Source organism: Odocoileus virginianus, unplaced genomic scaffold (genome assembly GCF_023699985.2).
Source record: "Odocoileus virginianus isolate 20LAN1187 ecotype Illinois unplaced genomic scaffold, Ovbor_1.2 Unplaced_Contig_7, whole genome shotgun sequence".
Classification (NCBI taxonomy): Eukaryota; Metazoa; Chordata; class Mammalia; order Artiodactyla; family Cervidae; genus Odocoileus; species Odocoileus virginianus.
In genome coordinates this window covers 3005672-3022441 of record NW_027224324.1, presented here as the reverse complement: position 1 = coordinate 3022441, position 16770 = coordinate 3005672, and the positions used below count along the sequence as shown (strand labels likewise).

The 16770-nt window shown below is 41.1% G+C and overlaps 1 protein-coding gene across 2 annotated transcripts in view; it reads right to left on the bottom strand.

The window, feature by feature from the left end:
* Window positions 1–3598: 3598 nt before the first annotated feature.
* LOC110121535 (rho GTPase-activating protein 20-like) overlaps window positions 3599–16770 on the bottom strand; it is a 45340-nt gene continuing 32168 nt past the window's right edge. For both annotated transcript variants that reach the window (XM_070463844.1, XM_070463845.1), the window contains exons 8-13: window positions 13706–13881; window positions 11760–11921; window positions 8307–8416; window positions 7600–7786; window positions 6268–6406; window positions 3599–4176 (exon numbers count right to left, since the gene is read on the bottom strand). In XM_070463844.1, the coding sequence (XP_070319945.1) occupies window positions 4046–4176; window positions 6268–6406; window positions 7600–7786; window positions 8307–8416; window positions 11760–11921; window positions 13706–13881 (905 nt within the window). In that variant the 3' untranslated portion in view covers window positions 3599–4045. The remainder of the gene's footprint in view (window positions 4177–6267; window positions 6407–7599; window positions 7787–8306; window positions 8417–11759; window positions 11922–13705; window positions 13882–16770) is intronic.

Genomic DNA, 16770 nt, shown 5'->3' with positions numbered 1-16770 from the left:
ATTCTATCTACATTGGTATCAATCTCAGTCTGCAAACTGTAATATATTAAGATATGTACTGTTTTGTAGTTTTAAATAGTACATTTTATTTCTAGTTTAATCCTTTGTTCCCAGATTGGCAGAAATTCAAGATCTTTCCATTTTCTCCATGAATGTATCCATGTTATGGAGTCTTCTAATGCTAAGGAGCTAGGTCACTGTGGAATGAGGTGTGACATGTATCCACTGTATCATCTGTGTACGCTGGATGTCTGCTGAAATGTCCTACTTGCTCTCTGGTCCCAGGTGATGGGCCTGAGACATGTGTTACTCAAATCCACTGGTTCTCTTTGTTCCTTCCATATTGTAATTCTCATGTTGATGGGAATAACTTCACTGATCTGTTCCATGCTGAGGTACGAGAAATTCTGTATGAATGAACAATGCCCCATCTTTCTTAGACTTGTTATGTAATTGTTCTGTGGGGGCGTCCTAATCCCTCTTGGTCTCTACTTATGAAATGTGGCATGTATCCCGTGCCCCTAATGAGTTCAGGCTTTTCCCATGAGGTCTCTACCGAGATCTTCACGCTGTGCCAGGCATGGTTTTTGTTTCCTAGGAAACTAAGTTTTCAAAACTCGTAAGCAACGAAATGCTCTCTTTTTCTCTTATACTTCTGTAATTTCTTCTCCTCTGAGGAAATGATCTAGCTATCCCTTAAGACAGCTCAAGACAAGGAGAAAGGAAGAGCTAAGAAATATCTGAGGGGAAAAAAAATCAATTATTATTTCAAAGTTATTCCCTACCATGCTTCCTAATATCCTTTGCGAAATGCTAGTCTAAAGAATGGAGGGTTAAAAGCTGATGAATAAAAGGATATGTGTGACTGTAATGCTTTCTTGAGTTTTGTTTCCATGTGCGGTAAGTTACAGTATTGTTGTTCATTCATTAGATTGTGTCCAACTCTTTGAAACCCCATGGACTGCAGCACCCAGCTTCCTCTGTCCTCCACTATCTCACTACTGAGAATTGGTGATGCTGTCTAAACCTTTTATCCTCTGCCACTCCCTCTATTGCCTTAGGTCCTTACAAGCATCAGAGCTTTTCTAGTGAGTTGGCTCTTTGTGCATTGAGCTTCAGCAACCAAGGAGCTTCAGTCCTTCCAATGAATATTTAGGGTTGATTTCCTTTAGGATTGATTGGTTTGATCTCCTTGCAGTCCAAGGGACTCTCAAGAGTCTTCTCCAGCACCACAATTTGAAAGCATCAATTCTTCAGCACTCAGCCTTCTTTATGATCCAACTTTCACATCCATACATGACTACTGGAAAAACCAGGGCTTTGAATATATGGACCTTTGTCGGTAAAATGATGTCTCTGCTTTTAGATATGCTATCTAGATTTGTCATTGCTTTCCTTCCAAGGAGCAAGCATCTTTTAATTTCATGGCTGCAATCACTGTCTGCAGTGATTTTGGAGCCCAAGAAAATAAAATCTGTCACTGTTTTCACCCTTTCCCCTCTGCTTGCCGTGAAGTGATGAGACTGGATGCCATGATCTTAGTTTTTCTAATGGTTAGTTTCAAACCAGCTTTTTCACTCTCCTCTTTCACCCTTTCCAAGAGCCTCTTTAGTTCCTCTTCCCTTTCTACCATTAGAGTGGTATCATCTGCATATCTGAGGTTGTTGATAATTCTCCCAGAAATCTTGATTCCAGCTTGTGATTCGTCCAGCACAGCACTTCGCATGATATACTCTGCATATGAATTATATGAGCAGGGTGATGATATACAGCCTTTCCAAATTATGAACCAGTCTTTTGTTCCATGTCCAATTCTAACTGTTGCTTCTTGACTGGCATACAGATTTCTCAGGAGGCAAGTAAGGTGGTCTGGTACTCGCATCTCTTTAAGCATTTTTCATAGTTTGTGGTGATCCACATGGTCAAAGGGCTTCCGATAGCTCAGGAGGTAAAGATGCCACCTTCAACACAGGAGTCTCAGGAGACATGGATTTAATCCCTGGATCAGGAAGATTCCCCTGGAGGAGGAAATGGAAACCCACTCCAGTATTCTTGCCTGGAAAATCCCACGAACAGAGGAGCCTCATGGGCTACAGTCCACAGGGTGCAAAGAGTTGGACATGACTGAAACAGCTGAGCACCATGGATACATACAGTCAAAGGCTTTAGCATAGTCAGTGAAGCAGACACAGACGTTTTTCTGGAACTCCCTTACGTTCCTCAGTAAATAGTGAATAAACTCATTGTCTTTGTAGTCTTCTGTGGAGCCCTCTTCTACGCTGACTCTTGAAAAGCCCCTGTTGCTGTTGGGAACTCTTCTTCCACCACATGAAGTAGGCCTGTTTGCTGACTGAAGACATGGAGATCAGCCCAGAGCCAGCTTCCAACAGCAGACACATAGGTTACTCCAGCTTAGCTGCCAACTGATTACAGGTTCCTAAGTGATCTTAGTTGAGACCCAAACTGCCAGTTGAGCGTCTCCTGATGTGTTAAAATGAATCATAAGCAAATGAAATGGTTGTTTAACCTATTTTTATTGCATCGATATAAAACTGTACAGTACAGTACAGTACAAAAAAACAGTATAATATGGTAGGAATGAAAGAAGAGATATTTTGGGGGGAATATTTTCTCAAATACGGATATATGGGATCAAGAAAAACTGAAATGGTGTAAGCTGGGACCTTGAAAGGTCTTATTTTTCACTGAATGATCCAAAGTGGTTTTCTTGGTTTAAGTGCCTCATGTTCATTCGTTTTTTGTTTTTTGTTTTTTTAGTTTACTATTTTTTTTTAAATTTTTATTAGTTGGAGGCTAATTATTTTACATCATTGCAGTAGTTTTTGTCATACATTGAAATAAATTAGCCATGGATTTACATGTATTCCCCATCCCGGTCCCCCCTCCCACCTCCCTCTCCACCCGATCCCTCTGGGTCTTCCCAGTGCACCAGGCCCGACACTTGTCTCATGCACCCAACCTGGACTGGTGATCTGTTTCACCCTAGATAATATACATGGTGAAAAGACAGCCCTCAGATTGGGAGAAAATAATAGCAAACGAAGCAACAGACAAAGGATTAATCTCAAAAATATACAAGCAACTCCTCCAGCTCAACTCCAGAAAAATAAATGACCCAATCCAAAAATGGGCCAAAGAACTAAACAGACATTTCTCCAAGGAAGACATACAGATGGCTAACAAACACATGAAAAGATGCTCAACATCACTCATTATCAGAGAAATGCAAATCAAAACCACAATGAGGTACCATTATACGCCAGTCAGGATGGCTGCTATCCAAAAGTCTACAAGCAATAAATGCTGGAGAGGGTGTGGAGAAAAGGGAACACTCTTACACTGTTGGTGGGAATGCAAACTAGTACAGCCACTATGGAAAACAGTGTGGAGATTTCTTAAAAAGCTGGAAATAGAACTGCCATATGACCCAGCAATCCCACTTCTGGGCATACACACCAAGGAAACCAGATCTGAAAGAGACACATACACCCCAATGTTCATCGCAGCACTGTTTATAATAGCCAGGACATGGAAGCAACCCAGATGCCCATCAGCAGACGAATGGATGAGGAAGCTGTGGTACATATACACCATGGAATATTACTCAGCCATTAAAAAGAATTCATTTGAATCAGTTCTAATGAGATGGATGAAACTGGAGCCCATTATACAGAGCGAAGTAAGCCAGAAAGATAAAGACCATTACAGTATACTAACACATATATATGGACTTTAGAAAGATGGTAATGATAACCCTATATGCAAAACATAAAAAGAGACTCAGATGTATAGAAGAGACTTGTGGACTCTGGGAGAAGGCGAGGGTGGGATGTTTCAAGAGAACAGCTCATGTTCATTCTTGTGCCAGGAAATTCATTTATTTCTGGATGAGATCTGATCATTTAATTCAAACTCAACAAAACCATGCAAATGTTTTGTAAAAAAGTGTTCTCAAGTGTGATATTATAGGATAAAGAAAAGGTAAGGGTAAAGTGTGATTATGGGCACTGTAATCTTCAGGAACTTAGAAAACTGTAGACAGGTCAGTGGATGGACCCATCCTTGATGAGGTCATGGCATCATACTGCAGTTGAACCTTTCTATAAATCACTGTCACTCTCACTGGCTTGGATTCACGAGGTTGTTCTGTTGTCACTGATGAAATGAAAGCAAACAGTTGTCTTAGTTTGAACATATTCTCAGGTATTCAGTTCAGTTCAGTTCAGTTCAGTCGCTCAGTCATGTCCGACTCTTTGCAACCCCATGAATCACAGCATGCCAGGCCTCCCTGTCCATCACCAACTCCCGGAGTTTACTCAAACTCATGTCCATCGAGTCGGTGATGCCATCCAACCATCTCATCCTCTGTCATCCCCTTCTCCTCCTGCCCCCAATCCCTCCCAGCATCAGGGTCTTTTCCAATGAGTCAGCTCTTCGCATGAGGTGGCCAAAGTATTGGAGTTTCAGCTTCAGCATCAGTCCTTCCAATGAACACCCAGGACTGATCTCCTTTAGGATGGACTGGTTGGATCTCCTTGCAGTCCAAGGGACTCTCAAGAGTCTTCTCCAACATCACAGTTCAAAAGCATCAATTTTTCAGTGCTCAGCTTTCCTCACAGTCCAACTCTCACATCCATATATGACCACTGGAAAAACCATAGCCTTGACCAGATGGACCTTTGTTGACAAGGTAATGTCTCTGCTTTTTAATATGCTATCTAGGTTGGTTATAACTTTACTTCCAAGGAGTAAGCATCTTTTAATTTCATGACTGCAATCACCATCTGCAGTGATTTTGGAGCCCCCCAAAATAAAAGTCTGACACTGTTTCCACTCTCTCCCAGTCTGTTTCCCATGAAGTGATGGGACCAGATGCCATGATCTTAGTTTTCTGAATGTTGAGCGTAGACTCATCTAAATGCCTAATTAGATGGATTGTCATAAAGATTTCCTCAAAGCAATGAGATAAGTGTCATAAAACCAAGAGGTATTAAAAATATAAAGGGACTCATGATTCATGCCATCAGGTTGTGATTCTAAATGCTGCCTTATAAAAATGAACTGCTACCAGGAAGCTGTGATTAGCTAGGCTCAAGTAGTACTAACTCTAATCTCATAAGAACTTCTACTAGACCTATTAATTGCTTCTTTACAGATTTATTTTACATCCGTTATCTTATTTAATCTTTAGTGCAATCCTAAGATTTAGATACTTTTCATTAACATCTTAGAGATGAAGGAACTGAAACTGAGCTAGAATAATTGGCCAAAGTTAATGCAACTGGTAAATAGTGGTACAAGAGCTTATAGTCTGGAAAGTTGTTTTGACATTAGTCCTTTTTTTGTCAATGATGCTGGTTCTTTTCAACCTATTGCAAAGGCACTAGGAAGCTGCAGTGCCTCAGGGACCACTGACCAGAAAAGGGAAGGAGAGGGGAATAAACCAGGCAGTGCCCCTCGCCCCTCGCTCCAGGTTCAGCCCGAGCACGTCTTTTATATATGAGTTTTATTTTAAAAATTTCCAAATGTGATATTTTACCGGGATGTTCATTTTGAACTGTAGTGTTGGAGAAGACTCTTGAGAGTCCCTTGAACTGCAAGGAGATCCAACCAGCTCATCCTAAAGGAAATCAGTTCTTTCTAATCAGTCCATCAGTCCATCCTAAAGAAATCAGTCCATCCTAAAGGAATCAGTCCATCCTAAGGAAATCAGTCCATCTTAAAGGAAATCAGTTCATTGGAAGGACTGATGCTGAAGCTGAAACTGCAATACTTTGGCCACCTGATGCAAAGAACTGACTCGCTGGAAGAAACCCTGATGCTGGGAAAGATTGAAGGCAGGAGGAGAAGGGGACGAGAGAGGGTGAGATGGTTGGATGGCATCACCGATTCGATGGACATGAGTATGAGTAAGCTCCGGGAGTTGGTGATGGACAGGGAGGCCTGGCACGCTGCAGTCCTTGACCCCAAGGAGTTGGGTCACTGCAGTCCTTGGGGTCACAAAGAGTCGGACACGACTGAGCAACTGAACTGAACTGAACCATGATGTCTTCTAAAGCTGTATTAGTAGCTTCTTGAAATCAGAACAGTCTTATCCTTTCTTTGATCTCATGTGATGAAACTTCCCATGTCTTGGAGCAGATGGAAATTACTACCGTTAGAATGTGCTTTGGACTCCAGGATCTCCCATTGACCCTGGCAGCCTTGCTGTCTTTTGCATCAAAGTCAGTTACATTATTCACGTACCTGCAACCTTCTCACTGTTATCAGTGATATCAGTGATATCACTGTTATCAGAACTCACTGAGTTCTGTCCAAAGAGAGAAGTGATATCGTCTCCAAATATCTTGAGACAGTTTTCAATGAAAAATTGTATGAAAGAAATCTGTAACACAGAGGGGCAAAAAGTGGGGTATTACTGTACATATGGCGTCATAGTAAATCACATTTCATACATGAGTCTTGGCTCTAACAAAAAATGCAAGAGAAGTCTGAGAAAAATTCACTTGATTTAAAAAATATATATATTATATATACATCAGCTTTTTCTAAGAAATAACTAATACTTTCAAGAGTACTTTGGGCAAAATTTTAAAATTCTTTTAGTCGGTGGACTAAAGTTATAATATGTGGCCTAGTTTAATAGCTAAAATTTTGTAATGATTGTTACATGTTTAAAACTAGGATGATTTTTAAGTAGCCTACATAGGATGTTTGGGACAACAATGTATATTTTCTTATTAAGTTTTATTTATTTTTATTAAATTTTTTTCTCGTTTTATTGAGAGAGAATTTATATATAGCATCTCATTAAACTTTATAAAGTATCAAATGCAACACAACTTTTGAAATTCCCTTCAGTGAAGAACTCTCTGAAACTTGGGCAGCAGAGGTTTCTGTGTGGGGTGGGGGGGTTTGTGACGGAAGAAAGCATCTGGAGAGAACACATGTCTGTCTGCCTCACTGCATTGCCTTGCCTCACACTTGCTGTCCAGCGGGGCTTGGAAAAGAGCTGTGATCTTCTTAGGCATGTTGTGGCTCTGTCAGGATGTTCTGAAATATTTTATTAGCTTCCTCATCCTCTAGCAGAGACACAATAGAAGCCAAGTATTTTCCTGAATGAGCCAGAACTGGCAGAGTGAGGCCAGTATGTGTGGAGCCTTGGGTGCTCATATTGCCCAGGCCGCCTAAGATGTGCCGAGAGTGACCAGATGTATCGGGTGTTGTCATCATTGTGTAATGATGAAATCATAGTTTGGAGGTTTGTACACGCCTCAGTGATTAGGCTGAGAGTTGAATCTTGGTTCTCAGATTCCAAAGCCAGGTTCTGTTCTATCATACCATCCTACTGTTATCTCTCTAGTGTTTAATCTCTTGGATGGTAAAGGAGAAATGACTCAACTGTTCTCAGTTGCAATACACCTTCCCATGCCCAACCAGAGTAGGACTCTGCCAGTCGAAGGCAGTGTAATTAAAACGTGCACTTTAAAAACTGGTTCATCAGAGTTAATACCACAGACTTCAGGTTCAAAATGGGGACTCTGCCCCGCAAGGCATAAAAATGAGAGATCTCGTTACCTTTTTGGTGAAGTTTTCTAATTCTGTGCTGCCAGAATTAAGCAGACAAAGAATGCTTGGGGTTATATGCACTGATAAAATATAAGCTGACATCTGATTGGATGAGGAATGTTGCTCAATGTTGTGTAACACTCCAAAAAGGTATCGCAAAAAAACTACATTGGCTCTTGGCAGCTGGTCTAGGAGCCTAATGACAGAAAAAGGCACTTATATAAATAAAGCAAGTCATTTTCTTAGTAAGTGGAAATACAGAGAACAAAGTACTTCTTTTTATACCATGTCCACAGTCCATTCTCACAGTTCCAGGCATGAATGCATACAAAAATGTTTCACCAAATTTAATTCCTGAGCCAGGTAAGAACTGCTCTGGTTAGTTATGTGTTTGTATTTAAGATCATACCGCTGGCAGATTGGCTCTTTATCATCTCTTTTTAGACCAATGGATTTCATCTCCAACAATTTCGTGTATTCAGAAGGTGTAAAATGGTCAAGCATTCCATATGAATAAGATGAGGAGAGAAACACCAATTACAATGTCACCAATAAGGCATGCATCTCTTTTCAAACTGGCTTCCATGGGTATGATCAAGTGAAACCTTTTGATACTGGTCAATATTTTAGTGGACACAGCTGTAAACTATAAGCTGATATTTTCCTAACAGTATGTTGGTTGTATTTTCTCAGAGTTGAGAAAATTGCATCATTACCTCTGGGTCGCAGTTATTTTCTCCTCCTCATTCCCTTGATCAATAACATCAAGCCATTTATCATAGAGACTGGCTGAAAATATGCTTCCTGGAATATTTCGAAGAAAATCCTTAAATAGATCAAAAAATATATATTAGTCTTATGATCAATTCAATGGAGAAATTGCAAAGAAAATATTTAGTTGAAAAATTCAATTCAGTCCGTGGTTGCTTCACAGCCACGCAGACTGATTCACACAGAGCTTGGCTGTGATTCTCCACAGCCTTGCACACCCAGAAGTGCTGGTTGGATTTTCCCCAACTAAAATCAGAAGCACAAAAGTAGAGTTTGGGCTGTAGTGAGAATGAAGCTAAAGCTCCTTCTATCACCTGGAACTTACTCCTTGTGTTCATGTTAGCACATTAGTACAAACTGGCAAGGTCTGGTGATAACTCATCCTAAATCCAGTTAGTTTCTTGAAAAGAAATGCACATACCCATTTTGTTTGTTTACCTAAGACACACTACTTGCACTTAATTCAAGAAAGAGAAGTTCTGAAATAAAACAAACAAAATTACACCCCTACATGCTCTTATACACATATTAAGAGAAGACTTGAGCTATATGTGCTCTTTGGGGAAAAGCTAGTCTCATAATAGCTTCAATCTTTTTCTTTTTTTTTTAAACCATATAAAACTTCAGTCCTATAGACTTTTAAGCAGCAGGTGTTAGAAATAAATCAAAAGCCCCAATGGGTAAACTACATGTTACCCTTACAACTCTTTGAATGGAATATATTCTCCCCAAAGAGGAAACTGAGAATTTAGATACATTGCAACTTCACACCTGTGGGATAGAATATGCAAATATAAGCTTCCTAAGTGGAGGCCTGGGAAGTTCATCACTGATGAACAAGTCTTAGTATCATAGAATGGGGCCTTTTAAAATAGATGAAGTTGTAAGCTGTTTTGCAAGACTAAGGGGAATTGATTGCACTACCTTGCCAGTTTCAAAGGCACAACTTGCTTCCACTAGTCTTAATATAGAGCCTGACTTCTCTTAATAGTATCTTGTTGAGGCAATGTTTCTGGGCAACTATCATGATTATAATTCAGTCAGTGTTCACTTGTTTCAGTACTTATTGAGCTGCTGTTTGTGCCAGGCCCTCTTTTGAGTACTGAGGACAGAGTACAATGATAATGTACAAAGTCTCAGTCCTCTCATACTTTTTCTTGTAAGTGGTACACAGTACCCAATCATGGTTATTAGGTTTTCACTATGCTTCTTATGGAGTGTCCACAGTATATTTGGAAGGAGGAAGCACTCCATTTCAGTTCAGTCGTTCAGTCATGTCCTACTCTTTGTGACCCCATGGACTGCAGCACACCAGGCTTTCCTGTCCATCACCAACACCTGGGTCTTGCTCAAATTCATGTCCATCGAGTTGGTGATGCCATTCAACCGCCTCAGCTGGCTTTGGCTTCTGGGAGTCTGGGAGCGTGCAGCAGGCCTTTGCCTTGTGTACCAAACTACATGCACTTGGAGAGTGTGTCTCTTCTCTCTCTTGGACCCTGTGCTGTAGAATCGATTGGTGAGACTGAGTATGGTTAAGCCAGGACATGACTCATGCAGAATATGCCATGGGTATTTGCTGTTGGATCTCTGTTTATAGACAGTTTAATGGAAAACTCGATGTGGTTCTGACTATATATTCATTTCTGATTTAGACCAACTCTATGGTTGCTTGGACCTATGGTATTATCAAGGCTGAGGTTGCAAAGTCTGATTCCTCACCAAGATCAATCAACTTTAGGAAAAGAAAACTTTGGGATTGTGTAAGACCTGTACCCATAAGTAGCCACCCTCTGACTAGTCTGTGCTTATAGCATGGAAATAGGCAAGAGCCTAGTAACTCTTGCTCAAAACTCAAATCAGTTCCGAGTGTGCACCTTATAGACGGTAGCACTGCACTTGCTATTTGCATACCTAGTGTGTATTATTATGGTGCAAGTGTAGTAGGGGTCAACTCTAAGTTGTATCTGCACTGTTGCTATTACCATACAATCGAACATTAATAGGCGACAAGGGGAGACCATATGTTTAGTTTCTAAGATAATTTTAATAACTGTCTGTAGTTATTACTACATCAATATATTTTTGTTCATAGCTGCTAACAAGTATCAAGATGAATTGATTAAAATTTTTTCCTGTTCTATTATAGCCCTGGTAGAAATTAAACTACACACACTTGTGATTTAGCTGTATCACTTCAAACTCAGTCTATTTTTTGTATAAATCTATTGAATTTTCAAAATTCCAAACTGATTTTGACTGTTGCACTCACTTTGAAAATAAGTTATATAAGATGAGGCATGTAATAAAACTGGTTACCATGTAACTGTAACCTTGGGTGGTGGGTTAAACATACAAATATTAACAAAGGGTGTTGAAGATGGTAAGGGAGATAAAAGGAGGAACAAATGGTGGAGTCATCCCTACACTAATTTTAAAGTAAAAGGCATTGAGAGACAAGGGAAGGAAGGATGATGAAATGATCAGAGAATTTGGTGGCCTCACTAAGCATTTTTTGATTCACTGTAAGACAAATGGGCTTCCCAGGTGTTCCTAGTGATAAAGAACCTGCCTGCCAATGCAGGAGATGCAAGAGATGCAGGTTCGATCCCTGAATCAGGAAGATCTCCTGGAGAAGGGCATGGCAGCCCACTCTAGTATTCTTGCCTGGAGAATCCCATGGACCAAGGAGCCTGGTGGGCTAGAGTCCATGGGATCACGGAGAGTCGGATAGGACTAGGCGACTTACTAACACACACACATACACCGGAGTTTACCACAGTAAGTAACCATGTGTCTTGCATCCATGCAGAGTTGCTTCAGCCGTGTCTGACTCTGTGCCACCCCATAGACTATAGCCTGCCGGACTCCTCTGTCCATGGGATTCTCCAGGCGAGAATACTGGACTCGGTATGCCAGTCCCTTTTCCAGGGGATCCTTCCAACCCAGGGATCGAACCCAGGTCTCCCACATTGCAGGCAAATTCTTTACTGTCTGAGCCACTTGGGAAGTTACTTCTGTTAACTATTTCCAAAAGCTTAATGTAAATTTTATTTTGGAAATGTTGCCTTCACTACCAAGATGATGAGGAAGTCATCAAAAGCAGGAAGCTTGTTTTGGTAAACACTCTATGTGTAAGTGTGTATTTTGAAATTTATTATTATTCTTTTGCATGGAGTGTTCAGGAGTCAAGATGTGCAATGAAAAAGGAAAATATCTAATATATGGGGCTTATAATATTTGGGGTACCTTCCTTCAATTTTGGCTTTGTGAAGTGTTTTTCACTTTTTCAAATCCTTCCTCTCTTATGCCTATTATGTTTCTTGGGCAGTCATAATGAAGGACCAGTCATATAACTTCAGATTTACTCTGTGTGTGGATAATGCTCAATCTTTCCTTACCTTTAAGACGGATGCTACCACAAGAATGGATTCATCATCCAAATGCACTTTGTCCCCAGAGTTTAGTTTCTCCTTTAGGGCTCTGCATGATTTTATACTGGCTGATTTTCTGAAGATGCCTTCTGTGAATGGCCCTTTTTGATTGATAAAGGAAAGCATATCCTATAGGGAAGGAAAGAAAAGAAAAATATGGGACGTTTCATATCTACAAGCCCAGAGCACAAGCTTGCTCCTCTTTTGACAGAGCTGTGGTGTATGAGGGTGCAGTGCTAGAACTGGACCGAAGTCAATTTGAAATGTTTTCTTCAGTGTCTCTAAATATATTTTCTACCCAACCATCGATTTGGCATTCATACCCTGAAACATTTTCAACACCTGTGTAATCAGATTTTCCGTTTTAGTGAATTTACCCTGTTAAACGTCTCTGCTTTGAGGCCTTTGTAGATTCACCCTCTCCTCCTTCACTGCTCCTTTCTCATTATTCCCTATTATAGATGCTCTTCTGTAAGTGTGGAAATCTTTTTGCCATATTCATGCTCCATTTGTGTATTCCCCTTTCAGGGACTGGCCACCCCATTCATTCCTATTTCCTGTATTCCGTCCCCTCAAAATCAGGCTCAACATGCCTCTCCTCCTTCTCCGCTCACATTTCTTTCTCATCAGCCTTTCCAGTTCCTTCTGTATTTTCATGTACTCTGCTGTCTGCAGAGTAGAGAGATAACAGATACTGGAGCCAGGTTTTTCAAGGAATGTGGAATCTGTTTTGCTACTTATCCACTGTGTGACTTTAGGCATAGCACATACTTGGGTGAGGCTCTTTTGTTTTTCATTTATGAAGTGGGGGTGATGATAATCATAGCTACCCCCTCAATTTTCTGCGAAAGACACAAGGTCTGGGGTAGTGCTAGCACATAACTTGTGTGATAAATTTCTTCATATATACCATAAAATTCCCTGCATCTAATATAGTGCTTGGAGAGATAGTGGCCAGTGAACAAGTGTTAATGCTTACAGTTCAATACACTAATTTGATATAGCACAGTCCAAACTCTGTGACTTTCTTTTGACACATTCTGTCAGGATCAAATGATTCATTTTTTGCCAGAGGATGAGTAATTTATGCTTAAACACTTGAGTTACAAATCAAATCCGTGTGAGACATTTTGAATCATAAGGCGGGGTAGACTCAGCTGAAGGAGATTTGAGACTAGACTTCAAGGGAGGAGACAGGAGACAATATGAGGATGAGTTGGACTCTCAGAGATTCTTACATACAGAGTCTGAAGGAAAGTTACACAGCTCAAAATAGCCTGGAGTTAAAACTCCCCTCCAGGTCCTCCCCACCATTCTATGCAAAAGAAAGAGCTCTGTCACCCGAAGAAAAACATGGACATTAGGTTGATTACGCCCAGCTCCCAGCTGGTCCCAGCCTCTGGCCAGTCTCCAAAATTCCTTGCCCCAGCTGTGTAAGAGATAACTGCTCCGAACGACCTTGCAGAACAGGCCCCCTTAAGACAGTAGCTTTCCACATACATGCCTGTATATACTTACTCTTTTCTTGGGGTGGGGCAGCAGCTCACTAATCTGACTGCTGCCCCTTCTTGCCTCGTTAAAGGTGATCTGTTCCTGTAAAGTGCCGGTCTCATTCTTTTTCTCAACCTCGCCTTCTCTAACTCCCTTACCTTACAGAGTCCATTTTAACTGGTCTGAGCTGGTATAGACGGGTCTTTGTTGAAATCAGTGGAATGGATGAGAGTATCTTTTCATCTGGTATTTGCCTTCTAACTCTGCAGTACCTAAATCAGACCTTATTTTTTGAAGTAATACTACGAAACTTATCAGACAAAGCCAGACTTCTTCATTTGGGAGTAGATTTGGAAGAGAACACTTGATCTCTCAGAACTCCCCTCCTCAAGAAGGATACAGAAAACCAAAATAAGACCTACCAGAATTGGGGTGGGCAGGGTGTCATTATCACATACATCCTCAAGAGGAGCTCCAAAGAGCTGTTTTGGCTTTGTGGGTGGTAGACGTGGGTGTTGGTTGTCCTCGCGAGTCCTGGAGCTGCACCAAAAGGCCCAGTTTTTGGCAGAACTCTTACTAACTGTCTTCTTGTCTGAATCTAATGTAGAAGAGAGATTTTCACTAGTAGTAGTTTGGCTTATTTAGCCTGATTTCCACCACTTACATTCAGCAGCATGTTCATTGCAGTGGCTGAAAGAGAGAAACTGAACCATTTGTTATATAGAATTCCCCACATTCTGAAACGGACTCATTGCATCCTTGCAGTGTTAACATGTTCTTCTTCCCCATATCCTGCAAACCAGTAGTTAAACCTCGAGGCGTGATCAGACTCAGGGTTGACTCTTCTGTGACAGTGTTCCCTAGAGAGTGCTGTCTATTCCCTTTGCCCTGTGTCATGAGGCACTTAACCTGTAGCTATACAGGTTTCCTAATGTGAAGTATTATCAGTGGATTCTGGTATCAGATCTCATTTTAAAAGCCCAACGTATTTAATATTCAAATCAAACAGCATTTGGTTATCATTTACTTTTGTAGTAAGTTTCCTGCCTCTGTTCAATTTCCTGTTTGGCTTTCTGAGTACTCAGTCATGCCCAATTTTCTCTCATCAAAAGAATCGCCTTTCATGAGACATCCTGCCTGACCCTGCTTTTCAGTCAGCCTCTGCACCTCTTCTCTGGGAGGCCACACCCCTCAGTCAGCTCCAAGGCTGACTTCCTGCCCTCGCGGTCCTTGGGAAGTAGTCATTAAATGCAGACTATGTGGTAAGATTACAGGTGGCCATTTTTCTGTAACACCTTACTCAGCTAACCCAAAGAAGAATTTTAACTACCAACAGCCCCTGTCAAAGGAATGCAATGAAGGGCTTTTCCAAGAAAGAGTGAACAGCAATGAAAAATTGAATTCAAAGTTTCTCGTGCCCAGCTGTGAATGTTTTCCTGATATTTGCTCAATGAACCTGCTTAATATTTCCTTAAATTACCTGCTTAAGTAGCCAGCTGAAGAAGTCAATAGAGGAGCCAAGTTGTAGAAAAATAAACAGAAGAATTTAACGAAATATTTTGAAATGCCATCCACTTGGCTTTTCTGAGACATAGTGAGTGCATCACCATGTCCATTCAAGTGGGTGAGCCACTTGTGGTGCTGGGTGAGAGAACCAGAAGGCTCCTATTCTGCCCCCTAATTGGATAAGTTACCTAAAACTCTTTGAGCTTCGGTTTGCTCAAACTTAACATAAATGATGCTATTTACACCTCACTGGACTACATAACATAATGTACTGCTCCGTGCTATGTCACATAGCAGCCTTAATAAAGGTAATTTCCCTCCTTCAAAGGGCCTAAGGCAGCCTAGACATCAGTCACCTCCCCAACAAGCAGACCCCCACCCCCATTCTCCATTTGATTTTGCAGCCTCCAGAAGGTGTGCATTCCTGAAGGAATGTCATCGCTTTGCCTTAGGCTCTTCCTGCCTTGACATCATACCGCCATCATTTTCAAAGGAGATGATGAAGAAAGCAAATGCATTCCTAAATCCAGGAAGAGATTCTCCTAATTAATATGCACAAATGTTAAAAAGATACATGTTTATATGGGTAGAGTTGCTTTATGCACCCTGGTTTCCCTGCTCTTAACCTGATTATTTTATTTCTAAAACTACCCAAAGGTATTCATGTATTCCAAATGTATTCATTCATTGTTCAGCTTTAGTAAGAATACTCAGGAAGAAAGCTCTATCAGTTGCTACAAAGCTATACGTCCAGCTACTCTATGAGCATAGACGGAAAGCAAAATAGACATTAAGCCCTATACTTTTATTTTCAGGCCTAGATGGACCTTTCGTAATGTACATTGGTTGGTGTTAGAGTTCTTGCTGGCTCAGTGACCAATAAAAATACGTACTGTAGCCACGAAAAGTGTGGTGCTCGGTTGTTCAGTCGTGTCCAACTCTTGCACCCCTGTGGACTGTAGTGCATCAGGCTCCTGTCTGTGGGATTTCCCGGATGGTAATACTGCAGCGGGTTGCCAGGGACTGTTAGACAGGTTAACTTTATACCCTCATCTTTCTTAAACAGTCCTGACAAGATTTAGGTCAGCGTTTCGTCCTGTTCCAATTAGGGTTTGAATGTTAAAAAGTCAAATTTTGAAACTTTGTGGGTATAGAATAACAATTATAAGAGTAAAAATACTTTAAGTAGAAATTCTATTCTGGCCCCAATACTTCTTAAATTAGTGAGATATTTTATTCAGAGAAAGAAATATCAATGGGACAATATTGGAATGGTAGCAGGGATGATTGCAAGAGGAAAGATTAAAAAAATAAACAAACACATAAATATTCAGTCCAGTTCCATTCACAGCCTGGGTCTGAAGCGGAATGGAAAGTGAGCTTGCTGTGGAGGTAGAATCGAGATTCAAGTCTCAGGGGTCGTCCTAAGATGGCAGAGGATAGGACGGGGAGAAAACTTTCTCCCCCACAAATTCATCGAAAGAACATTTGAACGCTGAGCAAATTCCACGAAACAACTTCTGAATGCTGGCAGAGGACATCAGGCGCCCAGAAAGACAGCCCATTGTCTCTGAAAGGAGGTAGGACAAAATATAAAAGATAAAGAGAGAGACAGAAGAAGCAGGGACAGAGATCCGTCCTGGGAAGGGAGTCTTAAAAGAGGAGAAGTTTCCAAACACCAGGAAACACTCTCATAGCGGGTCTGTGGGGAGTTTTGGAATCTCAGAGGACAATATAACCAGGAGGAAAAATAAATATATAAATAAATAAAACCCACAGATTATGTGCCTAATGGCAACTCCCAGCAGAAAAGTAGCCCAGACGCTCGCATCCACCACCAGCAAGCCGGGGGCTGAACCGGGAGGCTTGGGCTGCATTGCTTAGAGTAAGGACCAGGCCTGAATGCCCCGAGGGCAATCTGAGGGAGCCAATGTGAGATAGCAACCCAGACTGTGGGATAGCCAGAGAGAGAGAAGGAGAA